This window comes from Protopterus annectens, chromosome 12.part0, assembly GCF_019279795.1.
Source record: "Protopterus annectens isolate FY-2018-M chromosome 12.part0, PAN1.0, whole genome shotgun sequence".
NCBI lineage: Eukaryota > Metazoa > Chordata > Ceratodontiformes > Protopteridae > Protopterus > Protopterus annectens.
The window spans coordinates 1,428,247,874-1,428,273,303 of NC_056746.1; the positions used below are offsets into that span (position 1 = coordinate 1,428,247,874).

Here is a 25,430-nt window from a genome sequence, read left to right on the forward strand (position 1 = left end):
GGGTAATGCCATCTGTAATAGGTGTATGTAATGCCAGGTACATAGCATGCTGTCTATGTGCTGTCAGTACAGTAGCAAGGGGTGCGAGTTTCCTGTCTGGGACAGTTGAGTATATATGACCTGTACAACACTCTTATCAGTGTGAATGTGTTACATACAAGGGTAGTATCCCAGGTTATGTGCAGTCACACTGGCATGCAGTGTATCATGACATTACTACTGTTGACAGTGCTTTCCCAAGCAAGAGTAGACTGCTAATTGTAGTACTAGCAACAAACACCCCTGCATGCATAGATGGACTCCGAGTCCTCACTGTTTTTCTGGTGTGTAAGATGTGTCACATATTTTCCTACTGGATAATGATCTGACATGTGGAAATTAACTGTAGACTACTGTCTGTATAGCACATGTCAGTGAGGGCTGCCAACATGTAATAATGGCATATCTATTGGTGTCAGATGTCTGTCAACACATTCATCCTACTTCATAGCTAGTTGGCAAGTTGATGTCTGTCAGTCCTTGTACAGATGTGCAGATGTCAGGTATCCAGCTTGAATACGTACAGGCAACCTATGCTTGACTGACACTGACATGTCTGCCCAGCTGTGTTATAACTGGCACAGACAGGACACAACATCCTGTACGCACCACATGCCATGGGTACCTCCACTACACTACCACAGTCAACAGAACATGCTTGGGTACAGGTCTTCAACACAGACATTAACCATGTTCTTTAATACATGTTGCATACATGTCAACTGGGGCACCTCACCGGCCATTTGCAGGAGGCACCCAGAGGATTGGCTGATGCATGTCACTCTCACCCTGAGGGTCAACACAGTGGTGTCTGTAGGTAGAATGCCTGCTGGCACATGGCAGGTGGCATGATACCACTGGACACATCCCCTACACGTTCCATCTCTCCATGGACAATAGCCAGGTACACACCTATGACCACCTGCAGCCATGCACCCCAGTACTGACAAATGTGCACATGGGCATTACTGAGGATATCAGTGTCTGTGTGTTACTACACCTGTAGTTGGGAATACCCAGAGGCCCTTCACACCCACCGCAACACCCACTGCCATATTTATATGTGGCTGCTGCTGTACTGGACATTACATGTACCTTGCTACGCTCCTCTCCCTAAAGGCTATCCGAGCCTTGCAGTACTAGCACAACAATGTTGTACAAATGGGTTGATAGGCATGGGATACCCACTGAGTTCTAGCAAGTGTGTGCATGTGTGTATATATGTAGGGTACAGCATTCCGAGGCCACATACTCCTACTACAACACATTGCCACACAGTATTAGGGGATAGTGATGTTGCGACCCATAGGAGAGGCATGACAATGCATCACCCTACTATGCCTGTGGCATGTGCATTAGATGCATATCCGTGTAGTAGCACTCTTGGGATGGACAAGGGGTTGTATTGCAGTCCGGGTCAATGTGTGATGGTGGGTATGCCAGAGTGTCATCACGGGTTCCAGTGCATACAATATCCACAGTGGGGAGTGGGTGCTGGTTATACTGTGATTACACCATGGTACTCCCGGTACATGTCCCATGTACCACTGTATGGTGACCACTGTCACCATCAACCATAGAGGTAATTGATAACATTATCCAGCCCAGTTATGCATGTGCTGTGTGCTGCCTACCAGTAACACACTGGACACATTGACAGGTTAGCACTGACAGGCCCAGGTCTCTCGGATGTGTGTATGCCTGTTATGTATTTGCTAATGTGTATACGATGGTACGTCACACTATGTGTTGTCCATATACAACAATTACATCCCCAATTACCAAACTGTACATGCTTGAGGATGTTCTGCATGTCACATGTAACCTGGAACACACCTCATCCTAAACGCTGTATGGTGTGTGCAATTAAAGACACACACATCAGTAGCACTACATACCTAGGTAGGGGTCTAGTCCCAGGTCTTACCAAGTAAGAGTGTGTGTGTATGTAGAGTGATCTACTTCAGGCTGCTTAATATACATGTCCCCAGGGGTCATCTGTCCATGTGGCACAGGCAGTAATGGTTATACAGACCTGTGACGTGTTCAACTGTACCCAGGATATGGCACAGCTATAGTGTCACCACAGTGTCATACCCCTTGTGAGATATGACAGCAGACCATCCTCCTGCTGACACATGTACAGCTACAACACAAATGGATAACATTATGGAGACCACAATCACTCAGTGTTACTAACAGCTATAATGCATCATGGCTGGACAGCTACACTACCTGACATGTAAGCATTAAACATTACTGCAGACATTGTTACACAGCAGTACATTAGTACACTGTAGTACAGTCACCGTGTGCATCTGAACCATATTAGCGTGTCTCTGTATCGATATTATGGATGATAGGAATGTGGCACAGGTATCATCATATGCACAGAGTGTGTTCTTGGTTTGCCAGAGACCTAAAGTGGGCCATACATTTGACACCATGTGTGTGAGTGAGGGGTGTAAGTTACTGATGTGGGCATGGTGCTGTAGTGTGCGTAGGTATGGGATTGCCCTAGATGTGTTTGTATAGTGTGTGGGCATGCATGCACACAGTTCTGCCATGTGGCTGCCCTATACAAGTGTTTCTTGGACAGCTTCAGACCATACATGGCAGGGTGTGCAGTTCCCAACCTCCGGCCACGGACACGCTGACTGTGCCTGCCAGGGGTTCCACAGGCACGTCCAGGTACACGCCTCGATATGCTATTCTTCCCTGATGACGACATATGTGCACTGGAACCAGGTCCCTCCTGGGACTGTCCAGGGTTACGTGTACGTGGCTTGCTGTGGTATGGACAGCGCCCCCCTGCAATGCTGGGGCTGGTAGTGCCACTACAGGAGCAGCTTGGTGTACTTGCACATCCACGTCGACCGCCAGATGTTGGTGTTGCTGGCCTATGTCCATGCAGCCGTAGCCCCATGCCAACCACATGCTCTAGACAATCCATGGTGGATGAGGCCCACCATCTCACCCAACCGTCTATCCATGACCTCTGTATAATCACGGAGAGCACCTGAAAGATCATGGATGTTGTCACTTACAGATGAAAAAGCAGCCCTTTGCATCCTCAGACCCTGGCTGGTATACAATTCCATACGTGCCTGCGCCCCCATGACAGCCTGAAACATGCATCTGGTGGTACCAGATGTGGCACTTATGCCAGGGGCACAATGACCAGCGGCCCTCCCACGAGCAGCCTGGTGGTGCCCTGCTGGACATCTGGCTATGCCTGCTGTGTCCAGACAGAGCAGCCATAGATACCACCAACCGCCAACTGTCCCTCTGCTATGGCCACTGGTGATGAAGTATCTATAGGCACTGTGACTGCGTGCTTGGATGGGGTGGATAACAGGGGGATGTCAAATGATGGAAGTTTCGGCCTCTGACAACCCCGCCTGTGCCTCAACACACCTATCATTTTCAGTGTCTGTATGGACACCAAAATCAGATCGCATGCAGGAGGGACCCTGACCCACCTCGCCACCTGTGAGGGAAAACAAGAAATACACTTTAAGACCTGTATGGCATTGCTTAACAGTACACACACACACACACACACACACACACACACACACACACACACACACACACACACACACAAAACCTGAAATTCCACTATAATACCTACCTGTCCCTGAGCTTACAGATGTCCCAAGTTTATTCAAGTAAGTTCCCCATCCTGCATCACACTTGGAAACATACACTCATTAATACCAATCATTAACATATCATTCTTCTAATTGCCTAGACAAGTGATCACAAAACATGGCATGTTACTCCATTACCTCTTTGACTTGACTGGAGCAGGTTTTACAAGGACTCACTGCTGTCATCCAGTGTTCACCCTGGGTATGTCTGGGCATCGTGACCATGGTCCCCATATGTTAGGGGCTACTACAGTCACTCAATAATGTCACGCACTGGAGTGTCATGTGTAACTAATGCACAGTAGATGCAAGATCTGTTTTTCACTCAACTTATTATGTGGACAACAGTAATACATGGATACACTCCCTTGTGTTGTCTAGTAATTCCCCAATACATCTGTAGTGCTGCATACGTGGGTAGTCTTTCACCTTTCTGATTGCAATTTTAACAGTATACTTGGTGTCTAGTTTCCCTCCCAATGCATGTTCCATGCTACAGACCTTATTACACTATCAGCTGTCTTGAGATTACATATCAGACAAGTATTCCTGGTGTCTCATGTGTCAGTCCATGTCCTGCACGATTCCAAAGGGAAGTACAGATGTATGAACAACCCCACAATCACACATGTGCATACATGGACACCTCACACACACACACACACACACACACACACACACACACACACACACACAACATACATGCATCAACCCCCCTCCACTCCACCAGATTGCACTTACAGACAAAATAACCCCCCCCCACACACACACACCTACAGGTGAGGTTGCACAAAGTACACACAGACCTCCCATTACCCATCTGTCAACGTGCATAACATATGGTAGTCAATAGCATGCAGTGCAGCTATAGTCAATCCATGCTAGCAACAGTATACATGTGTGTGATGCATGGGCTGTGTTAGTAGATAATGCCCCTTCCCCTGGAAAACACTGCACCCATGTACACAGTATTGCTCTGAACCTGTTCTGCACCCTGCCATGTACTGTGCACCATACCTCACAGGTGTACACACCACTGCTGAATGTGTATTACTGTGTCAGTTATGTCTGTTCTTATGCTCACAACCCCTGTTTGTCCGACACATACCTGGGATGATATGTGGACAGATGTCATTTGTGAATGCCTGATGTCCGATTTACAGACATCATCAGCAGTGCATGTATGACCAATATGATACTATTACACTAACAACCATCAAACCTTACCATGGCTATGGGTAGTGTACACACCCTTACTGATATGACGCCCTCTTCGTTGATATGCCATGGGACTACATTACTGCATATGCTAACATATATATCAACATATGTAAAATGTCCTGTACCATCAAATGTAGTGTCTAACACATGTGTTAGTTGTGCTGATGCTGGCTGAGATGCACACACTTCGTGGGTGCATATGTGTGCACGCCCTTATCATGACGGTTTGTTGCACCTACTGTTATGTGTACTACAGCAGTCACTATTAGTGGCAGGGGTATACTAGCATGGGCCATCTGCATTTACCAGTATATGGTCAGCCTGCCCTACACATGTCCCCCAAATCAGTATGACTACAAGGTCAACTCGTCCACATCCCTTGGAGTTCACACACTGCCGTCACTATTGTTGTGGAGTCGGGCCATTCGTAGCATCCTGTGGTTCCCTGCTGCAGTGCACTTGTGTGTCATGATGACACCCCCTCCCCACCTTTAGCCTTTTTGCAGATGCTTGACAACTATGGCCTACACATGTGTGTCAGTTTGCAGTGTCCCAAACACTGAACATCACGTGTAACAGCCTAGTCCCAGCTAATGAATGGCAAACATACAGGTGTACACTGGCACCGGCACGGTACAGATGGGGATGGTCGGCCTGAGGTGGGATGAGGCGTTGGTTGTGCAGCACATGTATCTTACGGGATACTGTATGTAAGTTTCCAACGTGGTCATGGTACACTATATATATATATATATATATATATATATATATTATATATACGTATATATATTATATATATATATATATATATATATTTTTTTATATATATATATATATATTATACATATATATATATATATATATATATATATATATATATATATATATATATATATATATTATATATACGTATACATATATATATATATATATATATATATATATATATATATATTATACATATATATATATATATATTATACATACATACATTTATATATATACATATTATACATACATACATATATATATATATATATACATATATATATATATATATATATATATATACATATATATATATATATATATATATATATATATATATATATATTATACATATATAGATATATATAGATATATATATATATATATATATATATATATATATATATATATATATATATTATACATATATATATATATATATATATATATACATATATATATATATATTATACATATATATATATATTATACATATATATATATATATATATATATATTATATATATATATATATATATATATATTATAGTGTTCGAAATTATAAACATTCATTCATATAATATAGACCTGACAAACAACATCATTGCATGGTATGGGAGCTGTAATGCCTCAGATCGTAAGGCTCTCTGGAGAGTAGTAACAGCAGTGGAAAGAATCATTGGCTCTCCACTGGCATTCCTGGATGACTTACATGAATCTCGATGTATTGAAAGAGCCAGGGCCGGTGTTAGCATTTTGGGGGCCCCCAGCAAATGTCAAGTTCGGGGTCCCCTAGGCACTTCCAGTATAAGTATCATCCTGTCATTGCCACACCTCCTAAGAAACCTATTAGTTTGTGCTGCAAACTTTTAGGAGTAGTACGCACAGACAGACCTAGCTACAAGTTGTTACATTACTATATACCACACTTTGTTGACCTGTCTACCAAAGGGACACTGGCATTTAGTTGCAACAATGATACCTTACAACAACTGTATGTACAGGTCTGGACTTAAACGAAGTGATGACTAGGCCTACCGATTCAACCCCCCCCCCGGCACACCCTCCAGTCCCCTCTAATCCACCACCCCCTTTTGGGCTCCCCATACCATGCACATTACTTTTATCTTCCTTTTCTTACATTTTGCCTTACTGTCAGCTTTTTCAATAAGCCATAACTTTTTATAAGCTCTGAAGTGCATTTTAAAGGGTTTTTTTACACACCGTTTTCATCCAGTAATGGCTTGAACAAAAATTATTATTAAGGAAAGAAATTCACTGTTGCTTTTCGGCTTTAGTTTTCTTCGTATTCTTTCAGCATTCCATTCCTGACTGAGACAGCACAGTAACAACCATTTAGGAAATAACTCAATTAAGCTGGTGCCCCCAAAGCCACAGGGGTTATATATGTGCCCTGGGATGCATTTTAGAGCATTTTCTCAGCATTTTACTCCAATGGTGGCCTAAACAAAAATCACGAAAAAAAAAATAATTTCAGTCTTTTTTTTTCTTTCAAGGAAGACAATAAGTTGTGCCCAAGGCTTAATTAGTAGCACACCATAAACTAACAAACCAGTTGTGGAAATACATAGGTCTTATCTGGGAATACTGCCTCCTTCCCTAACTCCCCCACAAAAGACAGTCACTGCCTATACATCCCTCTGGTGTTAGACTAGGATGAAAGCAGAGGTTTAAATTGCCTTAGCGATATATTTCAAGTGACTGCTGATATATGTATACATAGCATGCTTCCACACCCCTAACTCTCAAAGTCAGCCCCATGTATATGTGCCTGATGTGTGACTGTGAGAATGATTTCAGTAATATATTCTAATTTGTTGCTCTTAGACAGTATACCACCCCTACACAAGCTATAGTAACTTTATTTTTACACCTCTGAGGTCTGTGAGAAAAGTAAACAATGACTACACTGTCCTCAGCTCAATCACAAGCTATAATGAATTAATGTACACACCTCTAAGGTTTGACTATGATGAAAATTAAAGTTGTAATAACCACACAATCCCCAGATCACAGCAGCCTTCTGTGCACATACATTTGAGCAGGGCTGGTTTTAGAATGGGTATGGCTGAAACCAGAGGCTATTAGCTTTATCCTAAAAGGTTCATATCTCAGCATTGTTCAAGTTAAACAGCTCAGTCAGAAAACTGATACATTTTTTGCCTCACTTTTCTTCAATCAGCAGTAGCTTTTGTGGGGATTCCCACAGAGTCAAGGATGATTAAGGAAGCCCCCAGTATCCATTTATACAATCTGGTACTGCCACACCAGATCAGTGACTGCTGTTTAGCAGTCATCAAATAGCAGCAGGGGTAAGTCACTTATTTACCTCATTGAGCAGTAATGCATACATGTCACTGTCCCTGATTTCACAGACCTTCCCTGATTTTGTTCATACATTTACTTTGTCCTTCACAAAAAGTCCGGTTTGCTGGTAAATCATTCAGGATTACAAATAGTCAATTAATCCAAACATCTGAGTTTTATACTTAGAGTCCAAAAATACGTGTTGATGCAAAAGGTGTTGTTCTACTAACTTTTTAAGTGCATTAGAGTAATATTTAAAATGTAGTCTTGATTCTGAGCCTTTCTTATTTTTGGGATTGCACTAAATTCTTAAGCAAAGGAATTGAGTGTTATACTATCTGGTGTTATGCTTGTATTTATAAAACTCCCTAAAAGAGAAAACCATCCCTGATTATCAGAAGTATCAGCTCTTCTTAAAATACAAACTTTGCACCAAGATAAGTCTTTCCAGGCTGCTGATCTCTGTAGTGCATACCTTGGTCACTCTGCGCTGCTGATCTCTCTAGTGCATACCTTGGTCACTCTGGGCTGCTGATCTCTCTAGTGCATACCTTGGTCACTCTGGGCTGCTGATCTCTCAAGTGCATACCTTGATTACTCTGCGCTGCTGATCTCTTTAGAGTATACCTTGGTCACTCTGCGCTGATCTCTCTAGTGCTTACCTTGCTCATGTTCATTAACAACTTCATCCTAACAGGGTCATATCACAGCCCTGTTCGGGTTAAAGAGCATAATTAGTAATTTAATAAATTTTTCCTGCTCGTTTTTTCCCAACCTGCAGCAGCTTTTGTGGGGCCCCCACACAGTCAAGGATGATTAATGGGGGCCCCCTGCAGCCACGGGTATAGCATGTGGAGAAAATGTCCAACAACAGGATTTAACTAAGTCACCGACATTATGTCAGTGGTAAAATATTTAATAGTATTCGGATGCCGGTTACTTGACAAAACACTGTTATGTCTTCTTCTTCTTTCGGCTTTTTCACGGTTTGGGGTTGCCACAGCGGATCACCTGCCCACTCATGATTGGCAGTGGAGTTTTAAAACACTGTTACTACAACCAGAAATATCTTTTGAATTTGAAAGGAGGTATAAATATGAATTATCCGTGTAGTTTAAGTATACAAGAATGCTGTACTAGTTTTTGTTGGTTTGACAGACTTAACAAAATATCAGGATAAGATAACTTGGTGTGGTTGGGGGCCCCCAGCGACTGCAGGGTTCGCTGGTGCCTAAAGCCGGCTATGGAATGAGCTAGAAAGACCATGCTTCTGGTATGTTCTCCCGACTTTCCTCGGGGGAAACGTTGCCGCAGCATGCACTGTAAGACTTCCGGGCTCAATACAAGCTTTTTCCCCTTATCCACCAGATTGCTTAACTCTAACAACAGGCATGTCAGAAACCATTCTGCTCTTTCAACCAATTAACTGAATATTCTCTTGACTAAACCAATAAATGACACACACTCATGTCCATTATTCTAAAATCACTACTACTAATAGCATACTTTAGAGCAATATCCAAATCTTCATCTGTCCTGAAGCTTGAATGTGCAATACTCTAGGCAATATTTTTTCTTCACATGTACCTGTTAATGTGAAAATTCAAGTTTCTGCAATAACTAATTGTGCAATACCCCAAATGCCACATTTTATGCATGTAATGTCTGCAAGTGTCTGTCCTAGTATTACTAAACAGTAACTGTATATGCTTGTTTCTCACACTGGGAACGAAGCAACTTAATTTCGTTTAGCTGCACTATGTGCAGATCTAAATGACAATAAGGTTTACTTTGACTTTGATTTTAACTGCAGAACCTGGTTATATTAAACCAGCCAATAATCATTTATAATAAATAGAAATCACAGACCGTCTTAAAACTGCAGGTTTAACTATTTTGACATAATACAATATGATACTATTCTTATTACACTGCTCAACAAAGGTTACTGCTATAAAAGTAAAGCTTGCAACACACCACCACATAATGCCCTAAAGCAAATGCATCTGTCATAACTCTCACACCTGTTACATCCTCTACTTGCCAATGTTTCTCCAAGAAAATCAAATGTTAGTCGACCATTTTCTCTACAGAAAAGCAGCTGGGATATGTAACTAAGCAGGGGCTGGGTCCAAGCTGCCCATAAGATAAAGCTAACTGTTCTTTTGGTCAATGACTTAATTTAATGCTGTCTCATACATAAAGAGAAAATAAATCAGCATATTTCAAAAATCCTCACAAGCAACGTGATGCTCTTTAACCAGATGGTTCCGGCTTAACCATCGCTAATTCCTAATTCCTGGGAACAGTCAATGCTTTCTTATACAGGTTCATAGGTTAGTACTAGGCTATCAGTCCTAGGGTCTATACAAGCCTAGCCATAACAATTCCCTGGCTATTTCTTCCCACAGTATTTACTTCCCTGGACCCCTGTCTATATTAAGGAAAAACTATGCAAAACCTGACATTTTGTGTATCTTTTGATGAAAAAAATATTTCACCAATATTATAAAACAACAGGGCAGCAAACATACCAGTAAACAAGATCTTGAAATATCAGAAGCTTTACAATGTAAGTGAAATCTTCGTTTTATTACCATACCTGTAATCACAGAGTTTGGGCTGGCTTCCACACAGCTGTTTACAATTTATACAGTAACTACACAGGGGCACATTTCCCCGAACCCATTGATGCAGCGTCTGAACCTTTTTCTGCGTTGTTAACGTCGTGATCTCCTTGCATTTTAAGCGTTTTTCTGCCTTTTTAATACATCCTTCATCAACACAAACCCCACAACTGACACAAAAGGCACCTTGCAATATATGCTGAGTACATATCGAACAGTATGTTGGCTTGCTAAACAAATCGGTGTAATGCCATTCGTGTTTCCCTTTCCTAAGGATGCTCTTCAGTTGCATGCATCGCTTAGCTCTCTGGGCGCTGCACCACAATGTGAAGATCACGGGCACCAGAACAGCAAAGGTCGTCCATACAATTAAATTCCAGTCCCCAAATATTGCGGATGCAACGATTTCAGGATCATCCATTTTTAACTATTGCAACTGTATGCTCAATCAGCGGATGTTAATGATTACTCAAGTTTAGCAGGAAAGTGTTCTTGTTAAAATAATCTCTAGCCAAACACCTGCATAACACCCACGCATATTTTACATTTGTTTTAATGCAAAAATACGTCATCATTCCAAAACGTATGTACTCGCTAGAATCACTGACGAGTTACTCAACAAATATTATTCCAGAAACCCTGTTAGCGACAACACAATACTCTGAAATAGGAAGCTGTCAAATACTGCGGCGTTCAGCATCTGTTGAACAACCTTTGACCTGATACACGCGCATGTCGTCATCGCAGCAGCAGGAAACTTATAGTCGCAGAGATTTCTATGCAAATATTATGAATGTTCACACAACTATCGTACGTTTCAGTGTACAAGTTTTTGCAAAATGTTCATATTTTTGCTTTATATTTTGGTTTGTAGCTCATAATAATGTTTGCTGTTTTCTTACAAATCGCTGAGGATCCAACTACTAAATAATGGCAAGAAGTTTGAATTTCAGACTTGATATTCTTCACATATCCATTCAGCTGGATTGTAGCGCAATGTCCACATTTTTGGTCTGTTCCTCCCAAAATGGGTGGTTTCTGGCAAATCACCGAGTTTCACAGTTTATAGCCTTCAGAAAATGTATTCTATCGCACAATAACTTTTAAGTTTATAATACCAATATTTAAAACATGCCCCTAATTTTAGGCCCTTGGGCTCGCCCTCGTTATTTTAAGCTTTCCCCAGATTTCTTGCACTAAGAAGTTGAGAAAAAATTAGGGACACTTTTAAAAACATTAGTGCTCTTGAGACATTCGCAGAATAAAATAATGTGAGTTAAAATGCATTTTCTAATGTAAAAGAAGTCTGTACCTGATATTATTGTGTTTATTTATTAATTGTAATACACGGCCATCGCATTTTCTCACAAAATCACCAGTTTTAAGAGGGACAGAGCTAAATTTTGAACCAAAATCAGGAACGTCCCTGAAAAACAAGTGCTGGGATTCACTAATCCTCTGTGTAAGACTAAATAAGTCTTACATGGAAACTGCAGTATAAGAGGAAGATGTCAGCGTGCCATGCATATTCATGAGGGCGCGCTAACTCACCTCTAAGGCTAACACGGAGCGTGCACGAGTGCAGGGGGTGTGTCGGACTGCCGAGCAGTCCAAAAATCCACGCCCCTGCAAGTCCCTCAATCTGCAAATGTCAACTGAAATGAGCGAGTCCACTGAAATGTGTACATACCGAATACTACACTCCCCCACATTCTAAACCCCTGCACAATTCCAAAATGTAAAACTTTCCTTTTTTTTTATTATTATTCCCGATATGGCTTCCCATATTTGCGCGTTTTTGTGTGGGTTTGCCCATTGCTTAGCTACAATTAGCAGTTTAGAGATCAAAGAGGATAATAAGAAACTTATATGCAAATTAAGCCAAATAGCAATAGCGTAGTGGTAGAGTCTTTGTACAAAGAGGAAGCATTCCTGGTTTGAGTCCTACCACTCCCCTTTCTATTTTCTGTAGGAAATCTGTATAGAAAAATAATTCCTGACATTTATCTTTTAAATATTAGTAGAAAGCATTGAAATGGCCTATGTAGTAGTGAACAATATTTTATATATATATATATATATATATATATATATATATATATATATATATATATATATATATATATATCTTAGAAGGCAAAATGGTTATGCATACTGATGAATGCATAAGTAACATATCTTAAGCAATGTGAAGCACTGCTAAGCAAAGTTTACCAATATTAAGCACATTTAAGTATAATTGCTCATAGCTTAGCACTGCTTTAACTAGCGCAATGGTTTTGCGCGGAGCTGCGCATCGCACCAACTAGCACAAACAAAACATGATTGCGAGTAGCTGCACACCGCGCTAACTAGCACAACATTGGGCAACGTCGAGAAACGTAGAGCACCATAGAGCAACGGCCAAAGTTGAGCAAAGTCGGCTAAACACAGCCACACCTCCTAGCCAGTCTGGCCAGTAGTAAAATAAAAAAGCAATTACAGGCCTTGAATCCGGGATACTGTACACCATAATCACAGTACTGGATCAGTACGCCATGACAGCTTTTGATATGCATGCAGTTTCAACAGACACATACATATTAATGAAAGTATACCCAGTGCTAAGCAGGTGTGTTTTCAGCTGAGATTTTCAAAACCGGCCAATCACAAATAAGTGCGGGAAATGAGGCATATTTAAGCCCCATAGGTGGGAATACTTGCCATAACTGGTTGTAGCTCCCATCTGCAGGCAGCATGACTGGTGTTGGAGAGGGCTCTTGCTTTCGAGCGCAACGGTGCGGCATTGAGGAGTCAAAAGTGATGGTTTGGCTCCTCGTCCATAATCATGATGACAGGGCACTGAATACAAAGCAGAAGCCTGGAACCGTCTAGCACATGATCTCACCACTGCCACAGGCGTCCCTCGGACTGGTGAGCAGGTCAGACACCACTACTTAGACCTGAAGAGATGGAAGCAGGATCAACTGAACCAGTGGATACAGGAGGCGCGTGGGATGGAAAATGCCCCACTACTGAGTAGGTAGCCATGGAACGAAGTATGTAAGAATTGCTATTGTAGTCTATATTATGGATAGGTATATGTCTCAATATCACTTAATTTACCTCACAAATGCAGGTGTCCGTGCTGCGAATCAGCAAGCCTATGCCAATAGGCTGCTAAGGCTGCGCCACCAGGCAGGTTAGTAATTATTCTGCATGTATTGTTATATAAAATAAGTGAGAGAGCATGAAAAAGAGAGTTGCAACCCATTAATAAAGGTATAATACTTCTTGCATAAGTCTTCTGCATGAACTGTAATATCAAATAAATGAGAGAGCCTCTATAAAAGTGTGTAATGTAATTAATAAAGGTATAATTCCTGGAGTGTGTCTGTGTCACTTTCTTCGATATGTTGTTGTACTCTTGCATTATAGAAATATTACTGTTGTATTAAGCGCTGTCAACCCACACTTGGGTAGGCCCATATAAAGTGGAAGAAGGGAGTGCCAGTAGCTGTTAAGCATATATACAGTCCTCAACAGTTGGTTAATGGCCGGCATGTATAGGTTAATCTGGCACATGAGTAGGGTGTTATTGTGTTCCCCAGAAATGTCAGTGTGCTGCTAGAAATGTAGGAGGCTGTTAAAATATAATTGATAATGTCACCTGAACACATCCAGATATGTAAATATATAAATATAAATAAAATATATAAATACGTAGCAGTGACATCTGCATCCTGGACAGTCTGTATGTCAGATACAGGTCAGGTATATAACGAACTAGCAAAACCCATTTCACAATTTAACGGACATTGCCAAGAGTAATAATACATGTAGGGGATATATACCTGCAGTCAATAGGAATGTAGTGTAAACTATAAGTACATATAAGTTGTTAATGGAGGTATCTTTTTACACCCTATTGTATGTGCATAAACAATTCAATTCTACACATCAATGGGTATGTCTAATCTCAAAACATTTGTTGGGACATATGTCCTATTGGTTCAAAAATATCTGCATTTACTTTGATGCATGTGCCCTGTTAAGAATACCACAATCTTGGTGGCCTGTTGCCATCAATCCATCCTGCATGCTGTTGGAATGTCCACTGTTGTTCTATATATGCATGTGTTATGCTTGCTGTTCAGCTGTTGGAACTCTGGTGTGTTGGGTTAATGGGAATACTACTGCATGCTGTTACAACTAATTTGGAATGCTGTTGGCTGTTAACAACCCATATTGTCATTAAATCCTCCTAAACCTAGAACGTATGAGAAGGCCGGTCCCAGCGGACCCACCTGTCCCACCTCAGCTGGCGATGGCACCCGGCACCAGCAGGTCCGGTGCCCAGCCTGGGACCTCATCCTCCTCCTCCATTGGTCCAGTGCCACCTTCGGGTGGAAGTGCTGCAGGGGTTGGAGCTCGTCCCCCCCCCCCGTGCAAGCTTGGCCGGAGGGCCATCTATCACCCTCCGAACGGTCCGGGCTGTGGTGCTTAGGGAGATCGAGCGTTTAGTCGCTGATCCTCTACACCAGCTTGAGGCACGTGTGGTGCAACTCACGGGTGAGCCTGCCCCTCCTACACAGCCCCCAGCACAGCCACCATATGGGCTGTGAAGGTGCAGTGGTAACTGCCCATGGGTGGGGATCTCAGTTCCACTGTTGCCATCTGTGGGCTCATGGGCTTGTGATTTCCAAACATCCTTCCCCATCAATGGTGTTCATCCACCACATGTGTCATATTCCTCCCCTGTATGCATCTTGCTTGTCTTGTCTGTTTACCTCCCCAACCTACCTCCCCATATATACCCACTTCCCCTACCACACATTCCACTCTCACCTGAAAAAAAAAAAAAAAAGGGCAATCTGCTCCCAAAAAAAAATTACGCCTCATACATAGCTGCCCATTTTGTAGACATGTCCGCTGCACACATAAACTGATATTTAATTGGCAGTACAACATACTTTGTTGTCCACACCCCTCTCTCAGGGGTGGAAGGTTTCATATTTCCCTCCAAATTTCTAGCATATGCACAGCTGTTGCTGTTAAAGAAATGGTCAGCTATGGACCTTCCCTACACCCGTCCTGCACATCCTGAGCTATTTTCCGTGCTGTCTTTACGTCTTTGTGCCCCTTTTTCACCACTTTCCTATCTCCCCATTTTCTTTTCTTTCAAAGAAATGAGCGCGGGGGTTAGCGGGAGTAAGCACTTTTAAGCAGTAATTACCGGGTTTGCGCGAGTGTGCGCGAGTGTGCGCTTGTGTGCGCTTAGCTAAGTATTGATAAGCTTCACGCAAACCCACACAAACCCGCTTAAAACTCCTTAAAAGTGCCTTAGTCACCCTGCTTGTGAGGGCCCTTGTTCTGCTCAGCAGCAAAATAAAATACCCCTGCAAGTCCCTCAATCTGCAAATATCAACTGAAATGAGCGAGTCTGCTCAAATGTGTACATACCGAACACTACACTCCCCCACATTCTAAATCCCTGTACAATTCCAAAATGTAAAACTTTCCTTTTTTTTTATTATTCCCGATATAGCTGCCCATATTTGCGCGTGTTTTATATGTACACCAATGTATGTTTATATGTATGTGTGTATATATATATAGATATATCTATATGTATACCAATGTATGTTTATATGTATGTGTATATATATATATATATATATATATATATATATATATAGAGAGAGAGAGAGAGAGACAGGGTCATAGTTACTGCGACAGATGCCTGGTGACACAGCCATGGACTCAAGCTCAATGTTGAAACTGCATTGGCATCCCTTCCGGCAAAAACTCTGTACCCATGAACTACCACATAGGTGGTAGTGCACCTAACACTGAAAGTGTGATAAGAGACCATGGGACATAGGTGGACAGTAGTCTCCCCTGTGATAATCACAGTGCCACACTAGTCATGTAATCTGTCTACGTGGCACACCTCATCACATAAGGTGTGTCATCCAGGGAAATATAGGTCAGTGTTCCCCTCTACTCATCACTCATAAAACCCATTATAGAGTACAATGCCCCATTTGGTATGTACCTCACAAGACATCTACAGCAACTGGAAAGGCCACAGACATACCACACAAAGAGTAATACCGGCCTCAAACAGATGCACTATGCAGACCATCCCACAAAACCACAGCTAGACTGTGTCACATACCGCCTACCCAGAGGTGACCTCTGCCTAACATACAAAGATATGTCAAACCCAGAGCTGTTGGATATAATCCACGTAAACAGATCACAATCCCTACAAGCTACACGTTCTAGGGACCTAACCTTGTCACCTCAATAAACAGAACATGCTGGAGGGATAGATTCTTATCTCAGAGACATCCCATACTCCGGAAAAAACACCTATCAATAGCAAACAAAGCTCCTCATTAGCAGTCGTCATGAATAATCCTGATGATTGGATGGGAGATAGGAAATACACCCCGGGAATCACCTCTGTGGCTCTGCTTGACAGGGGCATGTGAAATTAAATTACATGTGTGTCAAAGGCCAGGGTAGCATATGGCTAGGCTTCTATAGGCCCTAGGGCCAATAGCTTATTACCTACCTATGAACTGATACACACCCACATGTACTTGTTGCAATATTTGCTATGTGAGATTGACTGAGTGTGATGGTGTATTTGTTGGTGAATGTGTCAAAGTTCTGTATATGTGTGATAGCTTAGTGGGAAACTGTTTCTGTCATGGTATTTTGTGTCCTAGCTCTGATCCCAGCAAAATATGTGTATGCTATTGCTAGGCAGAAAAAGCTGTATGGCATACTGTCTGACGTAGTCCCTTGGTGTCAACTGGGGTGTACCATTGTAGGCTAAAGCAGTACATGTATGCTTATTGATTGGTACTGCTGGTGAATCCAAATGTTGTGTGAACTGTAGTACTACCTGAAGCTGTAGGCCTAAACAGCACAGAATGGTGTATGTCCACATTGCTTGTAACCACTGTTTTGTGTGTTCCCTGTAGTCCTCACAGATTACATACCTCAGGCATAAGGTTTTGTAAGTTCTGACACACAGTACTGTATGGTACACAGGTAAAGCTCATCTGGGTTGTCATACTTTTGTGTCTTATATGTATGTCTGATGTGTGTGTGGGTATGCCTGTAACATGCCCTCGGTCATATGTGTGTCACAGGATATAAGTGCATATCTAGTAACATGTATAGTCTAGTACAGCAGTATGCCACCTATATTAACGAACATGCACATATGTTAGGCAGGGGTTTGCCTTCAACAACTAGTGTGGTATACTGCTAATACTGTAACTGGACTTTACAATCATTGCAATGGATGACATATTTCTTTATGCATTAGCTTGATATATACCTCCTGTGTCTAGGTGGTGCATTGTGTCGCATACAGTGTGCCATGTACTGTTGTATAGTCTTACATACTGGTTTCTCTTTGTTGCTGTGCAGAACATGGTTTGATATATAGAGCATGCCAGGCACTGCCAGGCAGTTGAGGGTTGAGCACTGATATGTGGTATTGAAAGTGTGTATCCTCTGACAGACAATAGGTTGCTATATATGTCAGTTCAGTGATATCTGTACTTTAGAATGTTAAGTGTGCCACATGACTTGCTCACACATATTGTTTCATTGTCTTCCAGGGTCATGGCTTACCATTGCAACCCTACCTATAGCCAGGCAGAAGAAGAAGTGATAACAACCAGCCTGGTTCAGCACTACCCCCTGCTGTTCTCAAGAACCAGCAAGAACCAGCATGAGTGGACCGCACTGTGGCAAGATGTTGTTCGTAGGATAAATGACATAGGCATGCATAACCGGACCTATGAGCAGATACGCCATCATTGCAGTGATTTACTTAGACATGTCCGGAAGTGTTCATCTGATATCCGTAGACAACAGCTTGCCACAGGTGGTGGGGTAGCCATCCACCCCCCCCCCTCACCAGAGTGGAGGAGCTGCTCCTGAGCCTGGTGGCTCCTGGCCAACAACAACAACAGCAAACATGTATCATCATGGAGGCCAGAGCCACCCAGTGAGTTGACACGGAGCGTGCAGGTAACATGGCATATCTGTAGACTACTGTTACCTCTATTGGTAGATCATGCATATGTGAGATGTGTACTGTGTAGTTAGAAGATGTGGAGCCTGGTGTTGTGCAATACTGATAATTTGTAACATAATCTGTAGGCCTGTGACTGTCAACCGTTGTACTACTGTAAGATTGCAAACCCACAGTAGCAATGCCACAGTTGTTGCCACTTACAAACTGTTTCATATCCTTGTAGGTCCCTCTGATGTGACAGCAAGGCAGAAGGTCCATGCTGGTGAGTGTGTTCTACATTTAATATTGCAAATTAAATGTGCATGTCATAGGGGAGGTGTAGGCCATGTACACGTAACACACCTACGCATAATGCATTCTGTGCATGTTTGCTGTGAGACTATGCACATCTCAGTAACGTGAGTAGCTGCCTGAAACACATGCAATACACAGAGCATCCCACACAATTGTGGCAACACTGTAGTGGACATTGGATAGGCAGATTCGATACACATGCACACATACATAACTTTGTCATACGCATCACACATTAATATGCTACACATGGCATATTCAGACACCCGCTGTAAGGTCACACTCCAGTATCCCAAATGTCATCCACACAGCACACATAATATACCTGAGGGGTAGAGGCCTATCATGAGGCTGTGCAACACTCTTCAACACATAACACATTCATGTTAGGCAATGCTCCCTATTGGGCACCTTACAGACCCAAGTCTTTTCAGGCTTGTTGGCTGTTGGTGAAGCACCCACCAAGAGGAGAAAACGCTGAGAGAAGAAGGGAGCCACTTTTGAGATTTTAAGTATTTTTTCTCTGTTTATTTGCTAAGTTTTTCTGCATAGCTGCCTAGTTTGAGCATTTTCTGGCTTGTTAAACTTGATTTCTGCATTAGTAGCTGTATTTAGAGCACAACCAAAAGTTGTTTACTGAATTTCCTGTTTGCACTTAATTTTAAATCTTTTTTTCTCAAAACTTGCATATTTTCTGTCCTTGACCTAGCACTCTTGTGTGGGGTCATTTACTGCACTGTTATAACTTGATATTACCTGTGAACCTCTGCTATCTCTGAAAAAACAAAAACAAAAACAAAAAAATCTTGCTTTTTTCCCCACTTTTTTGAGATTTAAAAAAGTTCAGTTACAGGCTTGCTGTTTCCTGAACTGTTTGTAAGTTTCTGTGAGGCCATTTTTGCTTGGGCTAAAGGAAAGTCTCTCTGTTGATCAGTGGCAGTGAATAACATTGAGCAGCTTCCCTGCCCGCCGTAGGAGTGGTTACTGACTTGAAACTATAGTTTTATTGGCCAACAGGGGTCATTTCCAAAACTCCCTCATCTTCCTCTCTTAAAACCTAGTTGCCTCGTGGTTTTGGCGTCTTTTCAGGCTTGTTGGCTGTTGGTGAAGCACCCACCAAGAGGAGAAAATGCTGAGAGAAGAAGGGAGCCACTTTTGAGATTTTAAGTATTTTTTCTCTGTTTATTTGCTAAGTTTTTCTGCATAGCTGTCTAGTTTGAGCATTTTCTGGCTTGTTAAACTTGATTTCTGCATTAGTAGCTGTATTTAGAGCACAACCAAAAGTTGTTTACTGAATTTCCTGTTTGCACTTAATTTTAAATCGTTTTTTTCTCAAAACTTGCATATTTTCTGTCCTTGACCTAGCACTCTTGTGTGGGTCATTTACTGCACTGTTGTAACTTGAGATTACCTGTGAACCTCTGCTATCTCTGAAAAACAAAACAAAAAAAATCTTGCTTTTTTCCCACTTTTCTGAGATTTAAAAAAGTTCAGTTACAGGCTTGCTGTTTCCTGAACTGTTTGTAAGTTTCTGTGAGGCCATTTTTGCTTGGGCTAAAGGAAAGTCTCTCTGTTGATCAGTGGCAGTGAATAACATTGAGCAGCTTCCCTGCCCCCCGTAGGAGTGGTTACTGACTTGAAACTGTAGTTTTATTGTCTGTTTTGGTTCTATTCCTGCTTCTTTCCAGCCCCTGCTATCAAGCACGCCTTAACGTGCTTTAGCACAATTTAGCGTGGAGTTGCCACTAGAGCAGCATCGGGCAGCGCCGGTTTAACAAGGTTAAACTTTTTCTGGCTCCATAAAGTCTGTTCTTCAATTTTTCCCTTAGAACTGCTCTGTTAGGAACCTAAACAGTTTACACCTTCACTAAAAAGCACAGCACTTGTTCCTAATTGCTTTTTCTACTCAAAAAGCTCAGCACTTGTCTTAAAAGCATATCCCTTGTCTTATAAGCATTTTCTTTGCAGGTCAAGCACTCCTATATTATACAAATCCCTCACTTGCAAAACCCCCCAGGAGTGCCCACTTCCCTGCTAAGCCCTCTACTTTTCTGTCTCATACCAACTCATAATTCTTTCTAGCATGTCGAAGGGTCAGATGCTGGCATCCTCTCCTGCCCAGCTGGTGAATCTGGGAATTCTGAGGCAATGTTACAATTGCTTCATGTACACGGACAACCCTCTCCTCCTCCCACATAACACTAACACTTGCGAGAGATGCAGCTATTTAGCCAAACTGGAGGCTGAGCTCACTCAACTCAGGACTGGCAAGACCAGGCAGGAGGAGAAGGCAACTACACACACCACAATACAAGTCTCACATAACTCAACCACACCACTGAATCAAACACATAAACACACTAAGACATACTCGGAGGCTCTGAGTAAAAATTTACCTAAACAGCAAAGGCCTCCAAAGCAGACAGCCAAGCAACTGCAAACTCAAGACACCACACAAACAACACATAAAAAATAAAATCAGTGTGCAAAGCAGTCACTGCCCTTAAGGCCAAATACAACACCAAACATACTTGTCATAGGTGACTCCATAGTCAGACACACTGACGTCCCACTCACCAGGCTGAACAAGGAGAAGGTCACGGTAAGCTGCCTATCGGGCGCTAGAATCCGCCACATAACACAAGCACTCAGGTCACTCCATGGCAAGTACAAGTATGACACAGTCATTGTCCATGCTGGCGTGAACGACCTGATATGTACCTCCCTGGACTACATGAAAAGAGACATAGAGGAGCTCTCTGATTATGTAGCCCAGGCAGGTATGACACTGACCCTGAGCAGTATCCTTCCTTCACCACGAATGATGCCACAATATAGTGACAAGATGATCAGCTTTAACAATTAGCTTAATTTCTGGTGTCATTCAAAGGGGATTCAGTGTCTGTCTGCTTGGGATGACATGCTTGACAAGCCACGCTGCTTCGCAAGGGACGGCTTGCACCTGTCACCCCTGGGATTCCGGATATTGGCTAAGGCTCTTGCCACCCCCATAGTGCCTTTTTTAGGCAAGGCTCAAATTCTAAACCTACCACCCTAGAAAACAAAAACGGGAAGAAACTAAGGGTAATGCTGCCCAATGCCAGAAGTCTAAATCTCAAAATGGACGCACTTGAGGCCCTTCTCAGTATGGAGAACATCGATGTTTGTGCTGTGACTGAAACCTGGTTCAAGGCTCCTGAGAGCACCCCGGCACTATCAGGTTTTACCTCATATCATGCGTTCCGGCCCCAAAACCCGGACCATACCACAAAAGGAGGGGGTGTATCCATATTCATCAAGGATACCCACACCTCCAGGTTGGTGGCTACGCACGAAGCATCGGAAACCATCCAGGTGCAATTAACCATAGGCAAAACTGCTCTACAATTTGTAGCATGCTACAGGCCACCCTCTCAAACTCAGGAAACCCACACAGCCTTCCTGAAGACACTGGAGGGTATAAATGTATCACCAAACACCATCATATTGGGTGACTTCAACTACCAAATATAGACTGGGAACATTACTCAAGCCCCAACTTTCTAGCCCAAAGGTTCCTGGAGTTCATAAATTCAAATGCCATGGAACAACTAGTCACCATCCCCACAAGAGGAGAAAATATACTAGATCTCATCATCACAAACATGGGGACAAAATGCTCCACACCCGAAGTATATCCCTCTTTGGTGAGATCAGATCATAAACTAATCTCACTAGAAATCCACATCCCGCCCCCACCCCAAACAAAAAAGACCACAGTGAAGAACTTTTCTAAAGCAAACTTCACACTACTCAAGACAGGTGTGGTATCCTTCAAGGCCCCGAGCCAATGGAAACCACAACCCAAGCTGGAAGCCCTTACAAATGCCTTCTATGAACACCTTCAGGACTGCATGGATCAGGCAATCCCAAATAAAACCAAGACTCTTTCCACCAAGGGCAAACGTCCAGTCTGGTGGACCCCAGCCATAAACAAACTTTACAATAAGAGGAGAAAGCTATTACATGATAGAGCAAAATCCCAAAAAGGGAAGGCATCTTTGATCAGTACTAGCAAGAAACTACGATCCCTCATAAAATCATCCAAGGCCAACTTTGAGAAAAAAATTGCCATAGATTCAAAAGACAATCATAAGGCCTTCTTCAGCTATGTCAGAAACCTGGGTGGAAACTCCCAGATATGCTCAGAATTAGTCCAAAATGATACAAAAATCACTGAACCCACAGACATTGCCAACATACTGGCAGACAGGTTCAGCGCAAACTTCACCCCCCCCAAAAGGAGAGATAACTATCCCAACAGAGTGTAGCCTCCCAGACATCTCAAATGCGCAGGTGAAAGCTGCTCTCTAAAGCTAAAAACACAGCATCAATGGGACCAGATGGTGTCCCCGGCTGTGCTACATGAACTCAATGAAGAACTAAACCCGCACATAAGGCAGCTGTTTAATCTTAGCCTAACCACAGGGTATGTGCCCAAGGAGTGGCGTACAGCAACTGTGGTCCCACTCCACAAAGGCGGTGCCTCACGGACCCTGGTAATTACCGCCCATAAGCTTAACAAGCCTGGTCTGCAAAGCTATGGAGACGATCATAATGGAACTCATAAACAAGGACATAGGGGACTTGCAGACCTTGGACCCAACCCAGTTTGGCTTTGTCAAGGGCAGATCTTGCCTTTTGAACTTGGTCGACTTCTTCAAAACAGTTACCAAGGCCATTGATGAGGAAAGGCAGTCCATACAGCCTACCTTGACCTTGCAAAAGCTTTGACACAATACCCCACTCGGGTATCATAGAGAAACTTACCAGCTTAAATGTAAACCCATATGTCACAAGATGGGTTGCAAACTGGCTAAAGGACAGAACCCACAGGTTTAGAGTTGCTGGAGCCATGTCAGACTCCAAGCCGGTTACAAGTGGTGTCCCACAGGGCTCAGTCCTTGGCCCCTATTGTTCGGCATCTACTTCTCAGAAGTACAGGCAAACATAGGAGGACTATGGCTGACAAAGTTTGCGGATGACTGCAAACTGGGTGCCATAGTGGATAGTACATCGGACACAGACATCCTTCAGAGGGTCTCACAGAAACTGATAGCTGGTGCCAGAGCCATGGCCTGAAGTTAAACGCAAAAAGTGTATAGTCATACCCTGGGAAAACAAGGTAACCCCAAGCTACCATATAGGTGGCAACCCACTAAGCACAGAAGAGGTTATCAGGGACCTGGGTACCCAGGTTGACAGTGGCCTCTCGTTTGACACTCACATTGCTAAAGTGGTTGAAAGACCTTCTACATTGCCCATCTGATCATGAAGGGATTCACATCCAGATCAAGTGAGGTCATTGTTCCCCTGTACTCTTCACTTATCAGACCAATGATCGAGTACAATGCCCCATTCGGGATGTATCTCACCCGACACCTGCAGCAATTGGAGAGACCCCAAAAGTTCCTCACCAAAAGGATAAAGGGACTCCAAAACCTGTCATATACTGCCAGACTGAAGAAACTCCAACTCTATTCAGTTGCATACCGTCTGCTCAGAGGTGACCTGTGCCTGACATACAAGGCCATGACCAACCCGGAATTAATGGACATGCTCCACCTCAAAAAATCCAAATCCACCAGAACCACTAGAGCAAGTGACTTAAACCTTAGCACGGATATAAATAGGATGTGCTGGAGGGATAGATTTATCACCCAGAGATTCCCCATGCTGTGGAATAAAATCCCGGTCCATGTGAGGCAGAGCACCTCGCTGGCTCTGTTCAAGAGAAATCTTGACCGGTGGATGGGAGATCGTAGGTTTACCCCGAGAATCATCTCTGTGTCACTGCTGGACAGAGGCACAACAAACTAATGGGCACATTATTTCTAACATAAGGGGTGGCGTAAGCCACATAACTTTGGGCTAGGCTTATAAATGCCTTAGGGCAGATAGCCTAGTATAAACCTATGAACCTATGTAACAACTGGCTGTGAAATGGTGAATGTAGCCATGGTACTGCAGTTCAGGTACAGCAATCTAGGTGCTGGTCTGGCACACATTAGTAGCTTTGAGTGAGCACATGATGCTGCATGATGATGGCTCATGGTACTACACCCCACCCAGTTACAGTAACCACAGTACTGCACATAGCATTCATTGCTATGCACCTCAATGTTGTGTGTGGGCAAACATATGCACCTATACACAATATGCATAGCAATCACCATTTGTGCAAAGTGACACATATATGTCTTGTAATGCTATTGAGTGTATAGGTCACATGACACACATTGGGTATGTGTGATGTTTAATGTTGCAGTTGTGTTGTAGCATGCCATGTCATGGCTGGCACTGGCATGCCCACAATATGTTCTACACTCACCATAACCACTGTACAATGGCTATGTTGAGCAATGGTATTCCATCAGGTATACATGCACCACTCATCCTGTGTGTATACATAGC

The 25,430-nt window shown here is 42.7% G+C and overlaps 1 protein-coding gene across 2 annotated transcripts in view; it reads right to left on the reverse strand.

Moving 5' to 3' along the window:
• Positions 1–11,349, reverse strand: part of DGKE (diacylglycerol kinase epsilon) — a 1,358,385-nt gene extending 1,347,036 nt beyond the window's left edge. For both annotated transcript variants that reach the window (XM_044090462.1, XM_044090463.1), the window contains exon 1: positions 10,612–11,349. In XM_044090462.1, the coding sequence (XP_043946397.1) occupies positions 10,612–11,057 (446 nt within the window). In that variant the 5' untranslated portion in view covers positions 11,058–11,349. The remainder of the gene's footprint in view (positions 1–10,611) is intronic.
• Between the last annotated feature and the right edge of the window lie 14,081 nt (positions 11,350–25,430).